This window comes from Aythya marila, assembly GCF_965140915.1.
Source record: "Aythya marila genome assembly, chromosome: 17".
NCBI lineage: Eukaryota > Metazoa > Chordata > Aves > Anseriformes > Anatidae > Aythya > Aythya marila.
The window spans coordinates 7,532,804-7,550,376 of NC_139058.1; the positions used below are offsets into that span (position 1 = coordinate 7,532,804).

Genomic DNA, 17,573 nt, shown 5'->3' on the forward strand with positions numbered 1-17,573 from the left:
TACCAGTATTCTGTTATTCATTAGAACTACAAAGAAGTTAGAGTGATTTGAAGAAGCATAAAACAGGCATGTTGTTCCGAACAACAAAGTATGTGGAATTCATGTGCTCTGGTTATCTCTAATAAGTACAAATTTAGGTAAGGTTATCTGAATGAAGAAGATGCTTAATGAGGTTTTGTTTAAGACATTTCTTTTGGGACAGAAGGAATACCTGCCAATTTTTATGGTTCTTAGATATCTTTGTTAGACTAAATAATAAATGTGTTCATTCGTTTCTTAGTTGGCTGTAGAGCTGCACTGATCTCTGTAAAAGAAAAGGTCCCTGAACATAGAGCTGAAATGCCCCTGCCAGTATTGTATGTACTATTCACAGTTGCTGCTTTAGAAAATGTGTAGCAATTGAATGCTTGGGGGACACGCTCCCCAGCCCTTGTTCCAATTATTTACTAGTTTGTAGTAGGCAATAAGAAGTCTGAGGGTGTCAGCTTCCTTAGTTTGAGGAAGGAAATGTTAATCCACAATTGTTCATCCATCTAGGAAGTCTGTGCTAAAGAAATTTGCATGTAACTTTAAGTTTGAAGCTCCACCCAGTTCTCAGTTAACCTCTCACCTGTTTAAGGCCAATATCATTTCAGTTTTATACTAATTTATTATCCAGCTTATAGTATTTCATGTTATATTTTCTCTGTGGATCTCCTGTCTTATGTAGGAGCTGTGCCATTCAGTCACTCTTCTAAATTGCACTGAAGGAGAAAGCAAACTATCGCAGATATATCTGACATGCTTCACTCTTATTGCTCTTTTCTTTTTGGCTTCTTTGACTATCACACTAATTTTTAATGCAGTGATGAACCATTGGAAGGTTGTTCTATTTATTCTTGTCTTCATTAAGTCCTCCTCTGCCGCACATAGTCACTTTACACAGCTCTATGTACTGTCAGTTTTAAAAGCCTCCTTCACTTGTCTTGGCTTAGGTGATACAGACTTGGAGTATGTGTTGATTGTAGGCATTTTTTCTTATTTTTCATATTGTGATCTTGACATGATGTGAGCAAAAAGTGTTGTATTTCTGAAAAGATGCTATATTCTATCTCCACTAAGTCCATAATCATGCTCTCTCTGCTTTGGAAAGGTATATGAGGTTTCCATATACTTCTGCTGCCTTTGAACTATGAGCTGGTGCTTTTGACATGAGGACCTGATTCAGCATCCCAGAGGAATGTATTTTGAAAAACAGGTTATGACATACGCCTATTTACTGACAAGTGATTTGTTCATTCTTTAGAGACAAAAAGGTCTGTAGAAAAGGTCATGTTCAGCTCTGCCTGCTGTGCTCACTAACTTTACGTGATTGCTTTCTGTGATTTTTAAGTTCTTGTGATTGTTGTGTGAGATTCTCTGTTCATTCCTTTCTGTTTCCTGTGGAAAACAAACAATCTTTCTGGTTATCTAGTATGTCTTTGTTACAGTTCACATTTGTGGCTACATTTGGGCCTTGGAAGTAAAAAATGGCAAAGATTGAAGCGTATCATTAAACTAGCAGGAGCAAATTCTGCTTTTCCAGAGCCCTTTAGAAAGTGTCTGCAGACAGATTGTATGCTCCTATAAGACAATTTCATTCTGTCAGAGTTACCAGCAACAATCTTTGTTCTTAGGTTAAAGGCAATTTTTGAATTGTTTAAGGTTTAAAAAGTAAAGAGTCTTGAATGTAAGGAAAATAAATATCTTTCTATTTGGCAGACAGCTCAGTGAAATGTGTACCTTATTGCTAGGGAGTTGTCATGTCGTGTTCTATAAAAGGTTTGGACTTGTCTGTGTCATACTGGGCCCACACTTTGACTTGACGTTTTAGCCATCCATGCATCCATGTCGTAGTGCAGAATAGCTCCATAGTCAGGTGTGGTCTGAACAGGTAGATCACTGGAATAAGCAGTTATCATAAGCATACTATGAATAATTAAACATCCTGGTAAATATCTGATTTGCAATATTTTTAATATATGCAGTAATTCCAGATTTAGAGAAATAGTGTTTTGTTTTTTTTTTTAATGTGAGGAGGAGAGTGGGAATGTGGTGTGGTGATGTGAACACTGTAAATGATTTTATTGGTTCTGTCTTCATTTCACATACTCCTTTTTTTAACTCTATTCTGTTCTTTCCTATAGCTGTTCTCTAACAGAAAGCAACCACTTGAAGAAGTCAGGGAAGAAGAAAAAAAAGATGACCTTAAGGTCTTTCACTCCTGCTTATACCAGTGTCCTGATTCCAAGACCCCCTGAAGCAAAAAGGTATATTTGAAGGCAGATTTATTTCATGCTTTCCTTGGGAGGACACCAGGGGGATTCACAGCAAAACAGACCCCATAATGCATATGCATCTTTTTAACTGGTGGACAAGATCAGGTGATCTTTAAGGTCCCTTCCAGCCTAAACCATTCTACCATTCTGTGATTCCTGAGAATTTCATGAAGATAAGTCAAAATAATCAGTCTTCAGCGACTGTTAAATTTCAATTGTAAATGTTTGAATCCTAATAAGTTACTGAAAACCCTGTGTGGGTGCATGTGAACAAACATACATTGTTTGCCCTCCAGATTTTGATTCAGAAAATTCTGACTTATTTGCATATATGGTATAACTTTTGAGATAAGGCTTATCTTAAGGAAAGGCTGTAAAAGTTAATATTTAATTTGCCTAGTTTAAAAAAAAAAAAAAAAAAAAAGGTAGGCCTAGGAAAGACAGGGAAAAGACAGTACACATATCATGTACGCTATTTTGTTTATTAACCTGTTGCTCACCAAAAGTACCTTTATATATTCACACTTGCCTGTGGACTAGGTTAGAATGCTAAAGATAATCTTAGTTCAGAAAAAGATCAGCCTGGCATTTTGAACTAACACATTGCCTCTTCTCAGATGCAAAGCCTTAGAAGCTACTGTAGAATCCAAAAAAAAACACCCAAAAAGATACATAAGAATCCAAATCATGAGGTCATAAATCCTGGAACCCTCATAGGTATGAAAGTACTAAGTACATCACAAAGGCAAGTCTGTTGGAACATTTCCCATCAAATAATATGCATCAACATTGCAAAAACCTCAAGAGGTGTCTGGAATTCACTGGGACAATAAACAATTTGTTACAGAAATGCCTTTTATCAACAAGAGCTTTTATTGCTAGGCTATCTACTTGGCAACATGTTGCCAGTTGAACTATATTTTCCTAACTGTAGCATAACACATTTGTTTCTCCACTTTATAGTGAACATCTTTTCCGGCAGCTGTGTGCCATACACTGGCTTTTGGAAGCTTTGACCCTTGAATCCAACAATTCGATGCATTCCATATTAACCTGCTGGAATCCAATGTACGTTCATAATGCATGGTAGTCTTTGGAGTTAGGATTTTGGAATCTTTTGTCCTTTATACCTTGTTGTTTCTCTTATTTCAAGTAATAACTATTTGAGTGAAATGTTATTAATTCCATGCCATGCAGCATAAACAAATTTTGCATTGACATTGCCCCCATGCAGTCAGCAGGGAGTTGTACAGTCAAATTAATAGCACAGCATGGTCCTCTATTATTGTAAGTTACAGAACTAGCAGAAAATACTGAGTTGACCCAACCAAATTTAGTTATGTTTTCTTTCCTTCTTTCTTTTGTTAATAATTATGAAAATTAAATACATGTATTAATGTGTATGCATATTCCTGGAGCCTTCTTTAGAGGGTTATCTCATTGAACACAACAGGAATTCCAGGAATGTTATAATTACAGAACAAAGCCAGCTATTAGGTGATATTTAGTGGCTGCTTTTATTCTATCAATTATGTTACAATGGTGATGGTACTTCTAACAAAACTGCATTGTGTTGCTTCTGAATTTTTGTGCTGTTAAAAGTAAATAATAATTTAAATTCTCAGCATTTTTAGTTAATAAATATAACAACATTGACTCTGTTTTAAATTATTTGTGTGTGTTTGGTAAAACATTGAACAGTCAATGCTTGATTTACAGGGCAGAGCTCTTCTGTTTTCTCTGTATATTCTCAGTCAAGACAAACTGCATTTATATATAACAAGAGTGTCAGAGTAGCATTATGTAGAATTAGCCTGATAAATTAGACAGGAGAATCAGTCCAGTCCAGCATGTATCATAGATGGGTTTTTCAACCCCTTACATATGAGGAACGACCAATAGACTGGGATAAGAGGAACAGTTTGTCAATAAATCTCACAAATACAGGCTGACAGCAGAGCATAAAGACTCTGGATTCATTTCCAGGTTCAGAAGTAGTATCGTCTTTTGTATACTTTCTGTTTTCTGTTGCAGTCTGTAACCACCACTCCTCTTCCTCAAAGTTATTTGAACTGATATGCATACCCATGTACTTCATGTTGCAGTAACCATGAAAAATCAGGCTTGCATTTAGATCACATACTGTCTGTCCACACAAAAAGATTTTCAGATGTGGCAAAGGAAGCAAGCTTAGAACACTAATCTGCTTTGTAAAACCTTTGACTGATTAGATTGGGACCGAATGATAAATGAGCCAACCTCAGAAGTGACCTGTTGTTATACCACAGCTGCAAATGCTGCGGCTTTCACATTTTCCTTTGTCAACACGATGTAACATTTAAGCTTTTGGACTAGTACAGGTCCTCGCTCTGCTAACAGCTTTGAAAAATCAAACTTGTATGAACCTCCTGTCATTTCTATCCATGAAATCTGGCTATACTGGATAAGATTCTTCAGTACTTGCACAGAGGAAGTTGAGAGCAAAATCTGACCCAGTACAAGCGTGATATCTTGCAAAAATGACTTTGCTGTATTTAGGTTCATCTGCACTTGTGACTGTAGTGTAATCACAGCTTGTATGTTTACTACATTTCTTAAAAGAAGTTGTAATAAAACAAAGACTCTTGAGATGAGAAACTGATTAAATCATTTTCACTCAGGGACCCTGGTGGCTGTAAAAAAACAGTGAAAGAAATGGAAGAGGAAAAGTTAGTAGCATTCATGTGGGAGCTCTTTGTTACAAATACAAAGGTAACTTCATTGGTAATTTCTTCCTTAGGAATTAATCTAACTTTTCAAGCTTTTTTTTTGTTGTTGTTGCCTAATTGAACTTCCTGATACCACATTTTATACTCTGGATCCTGTGAATGCAGATTGTTTGTCTCTCTGGGTTTTGATGAATAACAGTGTGATGCTAAGTAATAGCAAAAGCAACATGTAGTTATTCTGCAGATTGAAACTGTGGCTTGGCCTTAGAGATAATCACCGATGTGGGAAGAATTAAATACTTTGTTAAAATTTATGTAGCCTTTGGCTTGCGTTTGCCCCCTTTTCTTTATGAGTTGGGCACCTGGGGATTTCAGACCAGTGTCCTGGAAAACCTTGTTCCAATAAGTTCTAGTCACGATATGTTTGGTTGCCTTTTTACTCAGAATATACAGCTCAATTTGAAACAAATTCAAACTAAATTTCTATTTGAAGAAAGCAAGATTCACTTGGCACATTCAAAGCAAAGCCAAGGAAAGGAGAAAAGCAATTCAGATGAAAGCCTTTTAAAAGATAAATAAAATTATTATCCTAGAGGATGGTAATCTGGTAAGGCAAACATCATTATAAACACTACAAATGATCTAAAACACTTGGTAACTGTTTTGCTATGATAGTCCATCTTTCTGAAACCACAGCAAGACTTTTGTTTTATTTTGTTTTGGTTTTTGAAACTGCTAAAGTGAATGGAAGGAAATAAAGTGGGAATGAGTTTGGCTTAGGAGCATAACTAGAAGAGCTCAATACGAAACAAGTGGATTCTGATATTTTCCACTCTAGCATATCTTACATTTTGATATTCAGCAGTTTGCCTAAGATTTTAGTTCCTTGCTTTGCCCCCTGTAAGGCAAATTTAAAGAAGTTTAGTAAAAGGCTTTTAAAGCCCCAGGTGAGGCACTCTTAGAAGTATGGGCTGTTGTTACATGCAAGCTGTTTGCTCTTGTTATTTGTCAGCACTTGCAGCTTGTACCCTCCTGACATAATAACAAAAATGATTTAATGGAAGATGAAGATTGCTGTTGGGGAATAAGCAGCAAGAGTTGTGAAACTTCTAAAAGACCAAAAAAAAAAAAGTGTTTTTATGCAAATATTCTTTTTGCTGTTAGCAAAGTCAGCAAGTCACGGAATTAACGGGTGTTTCTAAATAGAGGTCTTTCTGACTTTTCCATATAGTCTTATCTATTCTCTAAAGTCAGGTCCAAATGAACATGAGCAGAGGAAAACAAAGTGTGTGTCAACCTTTGTGTGTCTTTTAGCATCTATATTGCTGGGATTATTTTTCTGAAATAACTTTCCTGACTTAATGATAATTTCCTCTCTGTCACTTACACTAATTATGACTTGAACACTGCTTTTCATATTTGGTATGAAACTTGTAGTGGAATTACTGTGTTTCTCCAGGGGTACTTGCTTTATAATGCATGGTGTTTTGATTAATAAACCTGTAGAATTCAATCTGCTTTCACATCTACATTCCTGACACAGGAAACTTATTTGCCAGGTTAGTGGGTGTAGGGAGGAGACCCAAACATTTATCAAACCATTTTGACCTATTCCTCCATGGACATGAGAAAGTTGCTCTATTACCAACCTTCTCCACTGCTTCAGTGTTACTTCAGCAGAGGAATGTCAAAGAAAAGTAACAAATTGAAGGAGGTATGATCCAAGAAATCACTGCTTTGTTGAAGTCACTGAAGAAAAATCTTTGAAGTTACAGGAAGGCTAGAAAAACCTACTGCTCTGATTAGTTATGGAAATGTGTTTCTTGTCAAATTTGCAACAGAATTTTGAAACAAACTTTGCTGTTAACATTTGGTATTGAAAATCCTTTCTATTCTTTTTTCTTTGTACAGAAATACATGCGGAAAGCACAACACTGTCCACTTTTCAGGAAGACAAACAAGATATTTACTCCAGTCATCTCTCAGCTTAGTAGTCAGTCTTTTTATGGTCAAACCCCTCAGGGTAGTGTAAATTCCCTTGTGCTTTACTCTGAAGACAATGTCAACACGAATGGAGCTTTGTCTGATGTTATGAGTGAGTCAGTGCAAACTAAGGAACAACATCGTCTTTTTCCCTGTAAGTTTCTTTTCTTGACTGCTAATATCAAATAGATTTGTTTTCAGCATTACTAGGGAGTCCTTAGTTCAAAGACACTGCTAGATGTACAAGTGTATTTCTCTTCAGACTTAGGGAGACTTGTACAGAGTTCCTTGCACCCTCACTGTTAGCAAATTGGTTTAAAGACAGTGTAGTCCCATGTGAATATTAAGTAAGAGTTTTAATTAATAGTCAGTTGTAGCAGTTTTATGATCAGCCACTCATCCACATCTGTAATATTCAACAGGAGGTAAAAACAGTAAAACTGTTCTGTGGTTTAAACAACTGATCCACTAAATACATGTCTGTTTAACTCAGGGGTTTGTTACTCTGTATTCCTTTACTCATCCATTAGTGACTACCCTATGCTTGATCTGACAGAATAGTTTATCTGCCAGCTCTGCAACGCGTTTTAGTACAAAACTAGGTAATCTTCAGTCTTTTCCTCCTAAGTCAAGACCAGAAAAGCACATATTAGAAATAGATTATAAGCCAGTAGCCTTTATCTAGAATTCACAAAGCTTCATGAAACTCACACAGACAAAATTTTGAGAGTACACACAACTCATGTACCCACATGTAAGCACATATTAAAAGTGGGAAAGGTTCTGTAGTAGGTAGCTAACTAGTAGTTACACCTGAGCGTGCCTCTTAGAGATAATACTTATGTTAGGGAAAGAATTCAAAATGCAGTTGGACAAAAGGCTTTCCATTAATTTAGATGCTGTAGTTTTAGGACTGCTGCTGTAGAATGTCTGCTTATACAAGTTTGATTTTTCAAAGCTGTTGGCAGAGTGAGGACCTGTACTAGTCCAAAAGCTTAAATGTTACATCGTGTTGACAAAGGAAAATGTGAAAGCTGCAGTGCTTACAGCTGCGGTATAACAGGTCACTTCTGAGGTTAGCTCATTTATCATTCGGTCCCAATCTAATCAGTCAAAGATTTTACAAAGCAGATTAGTGTTCTAAGCTTGCTTCCTTTGCCACATTTGAGAATCTTTTTATGTGGACAGAGTATGTGATTTAAATGTATGAAATGTAAACCTAATTTTTTGTGGCTACTGCAAAAATATACGTATATGCAAATCAGTTCACAGCATAAGTTTTCTTCACACTGAAAATTAAAATGAGACCTGTATCTGAGAGGTCTTAGCCCCAAGCTCTAGGCTGGATATTAGCTCCAAAGCTTTTCAGCCAGCAGTGTGGCTTTGAATTCTCAGGCAAAAACTTTTAAAAGAGGATATATGCATATTTGTGCAAAGGTTCTTAATTATAAAGGTTGCACCTGTATTTTGGCCTCTTCTTTAGGGTTGATCAATATCTTTACAATGGTTTAATCAGTGTTACATCCCTACATAATAGGTATATATTTGTACCCCATTACACAGATGTTTAAGATGTAGAAATCAAGGAGGTTTGCCAAGCTCATACAGCTTGTCTGTGGGAGAGCTGGAGATCATAACCCCAATTGCTGCAAATGCAGTCTAGTGAAATTACTACAGTCTCTGCTGTTTTTCATATTTCTAATTAATATCTGCCTAGCTCACAGCTATGGAGGTTAATATTTCAAAAATATTATGAATATGGACAAGCTGGAGTATTCATTTCCCCAGTTTTTCTAACTTGGTAATTGGAACGGATTATAATACTATAAAATGGAGGGCACGGAGATATTCACAGAGTTGTAGGCTATCCTGAGTTGGAAGGAATCCAAACATCATCAAGTCCAACTCCTGTCTCCACATGGGATCACCCAAAAATCAAGCCCTATTTCTGAGATCATTGTCCAAACTCTTCTTGAACCCCGTCAGGCTTCGTACCAGGACCACTTCCATGAGGCCCTCTGTTTCTGTTGATAGTCAAAAAAAGGACCTATATCTCTCTGGTATTAGCTGTGCTTTGCTTCCTGTTCTCTCTCTCCAAAATCTGCCAGCTGGGCTGCTATCAGGAATGGCTTGAGACAACTTGTCTCATCTTGGAGAAAGCACCAATTGCAGCCACTCCTTAGAACAGTTCTTCTCTCCCAGACAGACATTATCAGCAGCATAGATGGGTTTCAGATATCCAGCTATTCTATCTGCCTGTATGGTAACCATAAATAGAAAAGATAATTGGATTCTTTTTAGAAGGGCTTTGGCAATACATGCCAAGAACAAATGAGATCTGTATGCAGGCTAAGCTCAGTTTTGAGCAGAGGCTCCAACCCCATGGGAGTCAACCTTCATATTCAAACTGCTTCTCAGTTCTAGAGCTCTAGGAGGTTCAGTGGTATAGCCAGCATCTTAGAGGCTAACACACTGACTAGTAAGAGTCACAGGGGAGCCATCGTTTAAACTAGTCAATGGTAGAGCTTTGAGGTTGGCTAGGAGTCTGGCACTCTTGAAACTTACCTTGGCCACAGTTAATAGAGGATCTTTATTATAAGCATGTTTCTTAAAAATTTTAGTCCATTAGCTGGTGCCCAACAATTTCTAGCATCCATGTCTTACATTTATAAATTCACAGTATAATATTCAAATCTGTACTTTTAACAAGTGGAAGTAGTTTTTGCTCATATTTAATACAGCTAACGTTCAGCAGTCGTTTTCTATTACAGTATATGCGGTGCTTCACAAAAATACAGAGAAATTACCTTTTGAAGTTGAGGATTGTAACTTCAAGATGCTGAATGCTCAATACAATACCACTTACTACCATATGGGACATACCAAGCACCTCAAAGGATGACTTAGAATTTGACAGCTAACACTGGGATTTTTAATACATGTGTTTGGAGGGAATAACGTACAGAAGATGGCCACCTCAGTGTCTTTCCAGGGAGTTGGCATAAAAGCAGGAATGAAAACAGCAGTGGAGAGGAAAATAAAGAAGTCAATTTTAAGGAAAACAGTGAGTTAAAGTGGCTTTCCAGGTGTTTGAGAGAGGAGAATATAAGCATTCACATTACAGTGGAAGGCAGAAAAAGTAGAGACCATTGTTAGTGAGAAAGATCTGCTCAGAGGTGGATAGTCTGGAACATATAGCCAATGAAGGACTACTTGAGGTCTTATGTTTTAGTAGATGACAATAAAGAGACGCAAAGATGTAACTGGATACCTGTTGTTTTTAAACGTATTAAATTCCATTTGATATTTAAAAGAAGAAGGGCAAAGTGATGCTGTAGGCTCAAATTCAGAAGACTTGACAATTATGCCACTAGAATACTAACAAAACAATACAGGAACTGAAGATTGAATTTCTGTGTATTTTGTTCAAATCTTCCAGTTTTCTAATGTACTATTATTACAAGCATCTAATGTTAATAATAATAATAATAATAATAATAATAATAATCTGTTATCTCCTACTTGATGGTTGTTTGTTTTGTTGTGTTGTTTTTCACAGCTTGAAAGAACAATGTTTTTGCTTTCAAAAGGGATTAATGATTTGGGTGCCTTTGTATTTGGTTACCTATCTTGAAACCTCTTTTAAAAGTCTGTATTTTTTAAAGAAACTTAATTTTTTTTTTAAGTACTAAATATTAGGTCTCTGAGGATGCTTCATTTGGGCCAATGTATGTGACATCCTCTCTGCTAGAAGAAAATGCACAGTTGAGTTAGCATGTTTTTACAGATTATTATTATTATTTTTTTTATCAGCCCTGCAGAAGCTGATCCAGATACCACAGGGTTACATGTCAAAAGATGTCCCTGACCAAGAAGATGTGGTTGAGAAGACTGGACTGCAGAGGTATGTTATTCAATGTGTTTCTGAATGACTAGGAGAAGCAACTCACCAGGACAGAGCTTAAGCATGTTTTTCAGAACAGCTGAATTCAGTGTTCAGTGAATTCAAATGATACTAACATTTCTTGGCATGGATGGCAGAATAAACTTACACTAGGTGTGTTCCTTCATTATTCACTTCTGTGGTGGTTTCTATAGCTCTAAGACGAACACAACAAACTATTCTTACAAGTAGACTTCGCTGAAGCATTTTTTTTTCTTGGAGTAGAGATCAAGAGAAAAATAAATCGGAAACTTTGTACCTAGATAGCAAGGAACTCCAGCAAGTCTGTCATTTTAAGAGTGTTTTATCAGCACCTGTAGGATGTCTCACGTTCTGGACAAACCAACTGTACACTATTTTAAAGCTTGTCTTGTCTTACGGTTTGCTGTTAGTGGCTCAGACGGATTACAGAGCAAACATGCCATTCATTAAAGAGCAAGAGAGAATATTAAAGAATCAGAGGCTCAGAAGGCAGGGATGAGTTTACAAATATGTTTTTGAAGGACGTTATATGCTGTATAAACTCAGTTCAATGTGTGGAAAAAGTTTGGCATGCAAATGTCAGCATTTTATTGTAGTGAGGCAAGAGCAAGCCAGTAAAAACTTGCAGCACAGTTAGTACATTTCAATGCAGTGCAAAAAGACTTTCCTGGAAGAAAGTGACTGGCAGGAAAGTTGGAAACAATCTGAATTTAATATAACTTATAATTTTAATCAAATTATTTTGTAAATTTCATTAATTAAAAACTGTATATACTAAATTTGGATATTACTGTGAATGAGATCTCAAAATTGACATGCATTCACATTGCTGTATGTTGTAAGCAACACAGATGCTTGTCACAAGATGGTTACCACAAGATGTTAATTCAAAGGTTTTTTCTTGTTTTTTTTTGCAGCTGCCGCATCAGCTCTTTCATTAAGAGAAAATCTAATTTGCGGGCTGACACGAGGCAAAAGTTCGCAGAAGTACGTGAAGAAGCAGCTTGTTGTTTACATGACACCCTAGAGAGCCTTGAGAGGTAAAAAGAGACTCTTCCTGTATATTCTTAAAAGACCCTGCACCTTGCTTCTCACCAGATTTAGGACTTGTCTTCAGATGTTTTAAAATGCATCTACTGATTTAGATAAAAATAAGAATAAAGGCATGGTCCAGAAAACTTCATGACTGTCCACATACAAAAAATACACTACAGGTTAAGAACTTATGGAAGTGTTTTGGGATATTTCTGAGTGACTCTTGTGGAACACAGTTCTGATAAATACGTTGTATATACTTACTTTGGGTCTAAAGGACTGTGACATTCAAAGAGAGAATAATAAATTCAGTTCGCATATGGTCTGCATGGCTATCTTGTAATTTCATTTCAGAGATTGCTGTATTGTTCTTCATCATTACTTTGACTGTTCTCATAGTAACAGTTGCAATGTCCTCTCTCAAGGCCTTTTCCCAGATCAGTGACATTTCTCCTTAGTTGATCAGCTGAAATCTGTCTTCCTTTTCCTTTCACAGATGAATGTTTCTGGGTGATAGTTGTGCAAGTTGTTTTTTCTCCATAAGCAACAGGCCTGAAATCCTTCCCTACGTGACTGTTCTGCAGGATGTTATAGGCACAGTTTTCTTTCCCCTTTTCTCTTCCTTCTTCTTTCCAATCTTTTGTTCTATTTTGTAGCTAGATTTTTTTTGCCCCAGAGATTTCCTTCTTTGGAGCTGGGTTCTTACTTTTTTCCCTGAGCAGCTGTTGTGACTGCCTAAGCAACTAATCATTCTGATAGTATTCTTCAGTATGGAAGGACAATTTTACCCTAAATCATTGTGAAGCATTGCTGTTTATTTTGTTAGTTTGTTTTTAAGTAGTGGATACCTTATAGACAGTGGAGTTTTCAATTAAAACTTAAAATTAAAATTTCAATTTGTGTTTTGACTTAAGTTTTTCTTACCTCCTAGAGTTGACATAAAACATAAACAGTTTTAAATATGCTTCTAGAAGAAATAGGAAGTTTATTAGTGTCCACAGACTCGTCATATGATGTGTTCTTCACATTCATTGTTTTGCGCCTTCCTTAGTATCTTCGGAATTAACTGTGAAGATGAATGGTAATTTTTCAAGGACAGCTTTATTTATTTTTTTTGTAGGAGCCAGGAAGAGCGATGCTCTCTAAAATACCTAGCTTTGAAACGATTGAAGTATTTTAAAAAAGACATGGAAAGACTAAGAAAGCTGGACGTAAGAGCTGAAAGAGAACATGTTGAAGATGAAATAAAATGGTAAGGAGTCAGAGACCCTCAGATGGTCATGGTCACAGAGCTGTCATTAGTAAAAACAAAAATAAAAAAACTAATTAAAAAAAAAATCTTCTACACAAAACAAAGACATTGCAGAGAATGCAAGCTGCATGGAATGTGTTTTTCAGTCTACCCTCTTTTGTTCTCCGTGCTAGTAAGCCTTCTGTCCTTCACATATAGCAGTAATGAAAAGCCAATTTCTTATCTCAGGCCCAAAATGCAGGTGGCCCAGGAACTCATCCGTCATGAGTTAATGAATAAACCTAGTCTTGGCCTATATAGCAAAACCCTGGTTTTAGTTCTCCAACGTATGTTCCAGCTGTCCACTAAATTTAAGTTCTGACATGTAAATAAGCCCTGAAACTGGAATGAATGTGGTTTTGCTTTTATATGCTCAGTTCTGCTACAAAAAGCCTTAACATGGACAGAGCTCCATGAGAATAAGGAAGACTTACACCAGTATAATTTTTCACTTTTCCCCCATATGAGACTAGTACTATCAGCCAGCTATTCCTTCATATAAAAATCATACTTCCACAGTAAGGAGGCTTGTCTTCCTTTGACTATACCAGCATAGTTAAATGAGTATACCTTTTTGTTGCCTGTCCTGCGAAGTGCTAATGAGAGAGGTGCAAGAACAGTGAAATCTCTGACGCAACTGGTCAACCCCCTTGTGGAGACATTAGGTCATGACAGAGAAATTGCGTTCATCATAGCAGTTACTTCATTTACAACACGGCTGTTTTTTTCCCCATACTCTTGCAAACAGTGCCTTGCTAGGAAAGCTGAATTGCAGTGGAATGCTTTACTATGTTATGCTGTCAGTCTAGTTGCTTTCTCTCTCTCAAGAAGTGAGAAAAATAAAATATGAACAGTATGATATGAGCCTACTGGCCCTAGCATCCCTTCTCAAAGAAAATATCTTAATGCACGAATGTGTTATACAAGACCTTCTTGTGACACAGTTCTGTTAACTGGGATAGTAATGAGTTGGCTAAACAGCCATACTAGCAGTATGCAACTGAGTATAGAAGTGGTTCTACTGAAGACAAGAACCTATTTGTTTCCTTTTTTTACTGATTTAAGGAAAAAATTCCTCACCCCTCTCCTGCTGTACCAGTAATGTGCATCCTAAACTGTGGGGAGGCAACACTTCCTGCTGGTGTGCTGCCAAATCTTCAGCCAGCAAACTCCAGTCATGCACAGTCTGGAAAGGCTTGGAACATCAGTCTTTAGGACTGTCAAAACAGCACTGCAGAATTTACACAGAACATTAAAAAAAAATGGAAGTCTTTTCACAAGAGTTTTATTTTTATTGTAACGTGTAATTCTCCTTCTGGCTCTCTATATTCAGAATGCAGTGGTAAAGACTGTGTGTTACTGCATGCTCACATCAGTGAGATTTATGTCAGCACGTAATGAAGAATGATGTTAACGGGGGAAAAGGAATAGTAAAGAAAATCAGAAAGTGTTTCAGAGAAGGCACTGATTGCATTAGAAAATCTGTAGAGGCTAAACATAAATGGGGAAAAGGTGAAGAGGACATATCCAGTAAAAATGGAAATATTGTTCAGTTTTTTATTATTATTTGCTTTCATAACCAAGTTTGTCATTCAAAATTTAAACGAACAATGAAGAAGCATCTGTTTTAATGCCCTGTAAAGGGAGATAGTGCACAAGTTCTATTAAATAAAGCTCCTTTGCATTATTCAATGGGAATTACACTGAGTATTGCATTCCACAAAGAACCCTTTTTTTAAAAAAAAAGCCATGGAGGTGGCAAAGTGGCAGAAATGTCAAGGAAGACCTAGAGTTATCCATCAGATAAGCATTTGTTCCTAGGGCTTCTCTTTTACTGCTGTTCCTCTTTTTGCTAAAGGTTTCCTGTATTGCTGGCCAGACTCCCAGAGTCTGTGAAGAATGACCATTACGTGAAGAAAATCTTAAAGAAACTGGAAAAATTTGGCATGACTCCTGATTTAAAAATTCATCATGACACCTTTCTTAGGGCTTTGACTGATCTACAGGTGTGGGAACTGTGTTCTCCAGAAATTGCTGCAGCTGTGGAGGTGAGACAAGTCCTGTTCTTGATTCTTTGTATGGTAAGGTTGAGGAAAGCAGACACCTATGGGTGAAATCCACACAGTGGAAAGTTACCAGATGAAATCATTTAGGATCTCATTATTGAAGATGGTACTATTCACCTTTTACAAGGCACATTGAACTCTTCAGGAGAAAGCTGTTATGACAAGCACTGGATTATTAATCGGTATAATTTTATTATTATGTCATTGTTGATTTATTTACTGCCACAGTGGAAGTGACATCTGTCATAAATTGTTAAGATGCTCGACAAGAAACATTCACTTCTTGTGCCTTGAAGAGGCCTGTCATTCCCAGTAGTTATATCTATGAGCTATTACGCCACCGATTCTGGAATTCTGCAGATATCTTTGTTTTGCTTCAACAACGTGTCAAAATAATCTGCTTCTCAAGATCTTAACTTGGGCTCAGCTCTTGTAGTTGTAGAAGTGATTTGCAGAAAGTAAAGACAGAAGAAAGAACCCAGAATACATTTAGAATGTATACTGCTACATAGTCTAACCAGAACAAAAAAGGCAATGATGCCACCTTCTGTTTTTTGTTCTTATTACAGTTCTTTCTTATTTGCAAGAGAACAGTAATTTCAGAGGGGCAGCAGGTTAGTGTCTGTGCATCTTCATTTACTGAGTATATGATGCCTAACAAGAGCAAAGCACCCAGTGTATTGAAATCAGACTACCTGCATTTTCTTGATGTTTATGAAAATAGCCATTTTGTCTTGTGCATATCTTGTTGCTAACCAGAGAGGCAGCCTTATCTTGATGCTCAATATGTGTCTCTGTTGCTTGTTTTTTCTTTTTAGATTTATTTGCTATTTTCTTTCTGTTTCCTTTTCATTTGACCCTTCATGTTAGAGTAGTATTAATAGAAAAAAAGAGGTAAGTGTTGCTGAATCTCCTATCTGCTTATTTATACATCTTTCAAAAATAGCCACTGAGGAGGGAAGACCTTGGTATTTCTTCTGACTGGAATTGATAAAGGAAACTAGCATTTTAGGAGCAAGAAGAGCATCAATGAATATAAATTAAGAGATTCCAGATTAAGTTTTTTATTTAACTCCAGTTTGCTTTAATGTACATGTATGTAGCGCTATGTCAGGCAGGAGACAGACATATGTTTAAAAACACAAGAATTGTCTTTGAAGGATTCAGGGTATAAATGGCAAGGAAGATTGTAGAGTTTTGCTTTTAATTCATTTTAGAGCAAATCCAGCTGTTCTGAAAATTGTATTAAAATATTTTGGTGATATAAAGCACTGTACTGTTTGCAGAAATCAGTATTTTTCTTCCATTGTCATAATGATCAATTTTTTCCCGCATGTTATGTCTTTCTCTTACATATAAAATCAAATGCTCAGGAAAGAACCTTTTTCTGTTTCAGTTTGTACGTGAAAGTATTGTGGAGATGCCAGAAGAGGATTTCAGTGAGTGGTTTCGGACAAGAGTAGCCCCTCTCAGTGCACAGGCCGCTGCCTTTTAATCAAACGGCCAGATGAGTGTGTTTTCCAGTTACAACTGTCTGGATTCAAGCAGAAAACCTACTGTCTGTTGAGAGTTGCCTCAAGGAAGGCTGGGGAACAAATTAACTTCAGGAAGTCCTATTGACCACTCTTGCACACCCTGTACAGTGCTCTGCTGGCTGAGGTCAGCCACAGAAAATAAAAGCTCAACACTGTTGCTCCTTCCTGTATGATGTCTTGGACTCACCAACAAACTTTAATCTTAACCAACTTTTTAGGATGAACACTGAGTTCCTAATCACAGGCCAGGTGGCTTCTTCAAACATTTCTACAACATATATAGCAAGCATCTCCTCATTACAGATATGTTGTCATATCTAAATAGCATTGTCTCTGATTGCTCTTCATTTTGCCTACTATTTACAAAATATAACCCAAACGTAGGGAGGTTGTAAGCTTTAAGATGATTGGGTTTTGCTCAAATTATTTTCTGAAATCTGGATGTTTTATTTTTCTATTGACTTTATTTTGTAGTTACTCTGATTATGGCTTATTTCTTGCCTTATTAAAATTACTATTGGAAAATCAGGCATCCTTAGGTGCATTTTCCAAGTTTTTACCTGAAGATGTGCTTTCTGCTGATTACTTTACCGTATATTTTCCATTACTCTGCTGGGTAAGACAGTAGAATAGCACCCCTGAACTTGGAGACAGTGATAATTCAGGAGCTCTGCGAATCATTTTGGGCTTAACCATCTATTTCATGGTGGGTCACAGTTGCTGGGTAATGGAA

The 17,573-nt window shown here is 36.8% G+C and overlaps 1 protein-coding gene across 1 annotated transcript in view; it reads left to right on the forward strand.

Moving 5' to 3' along the window:
* Positions 1–17,321, forward strand: part of CCDC60 (coiled-coil domain containing 60) — a 58,175-nt gene extending 40,854 nt beyond the window's left edge. Inside the window, exons 5-13 of the mRNA XM_082774456.1 lie at positions 2,166–2,288; positions 3,261–3,365; positions 4,958–5,048; positions 6,917–7,142; positions 10,802–10,892; positions 11,831–11,953; positions 13,069–13,200; positions 15,098–15,287; positions 16,702–17,321. Of these exons, the coding sequence (XP_082630582.1) occupies positions 2,166–2,288; positions 3,261–3,365; positions 4,958–5,048; positions 6,917–7,142; positions 10,802–10,892; positions 11,831–11,953; positions 13,069–13,200; positions 15,098–15,287; positions 16,702–16,800 (1,180 nt within the window). The 3' untranslated portion in view covers positions 16,801–17,321. The remainder of the gene's footprint in view (positions 1–2,165; positions 2,289–3,260; positions 3,366–4,957; positions 5,049–6,916; positions 7,143–10,801; positions 10,893–11,830; positions 11,954–13,068; positions 13,201–15,097; positions 15,288–16,701) is intronic.
* Positions 17,322–17,573: the final 252 nt, after the last annotated feature.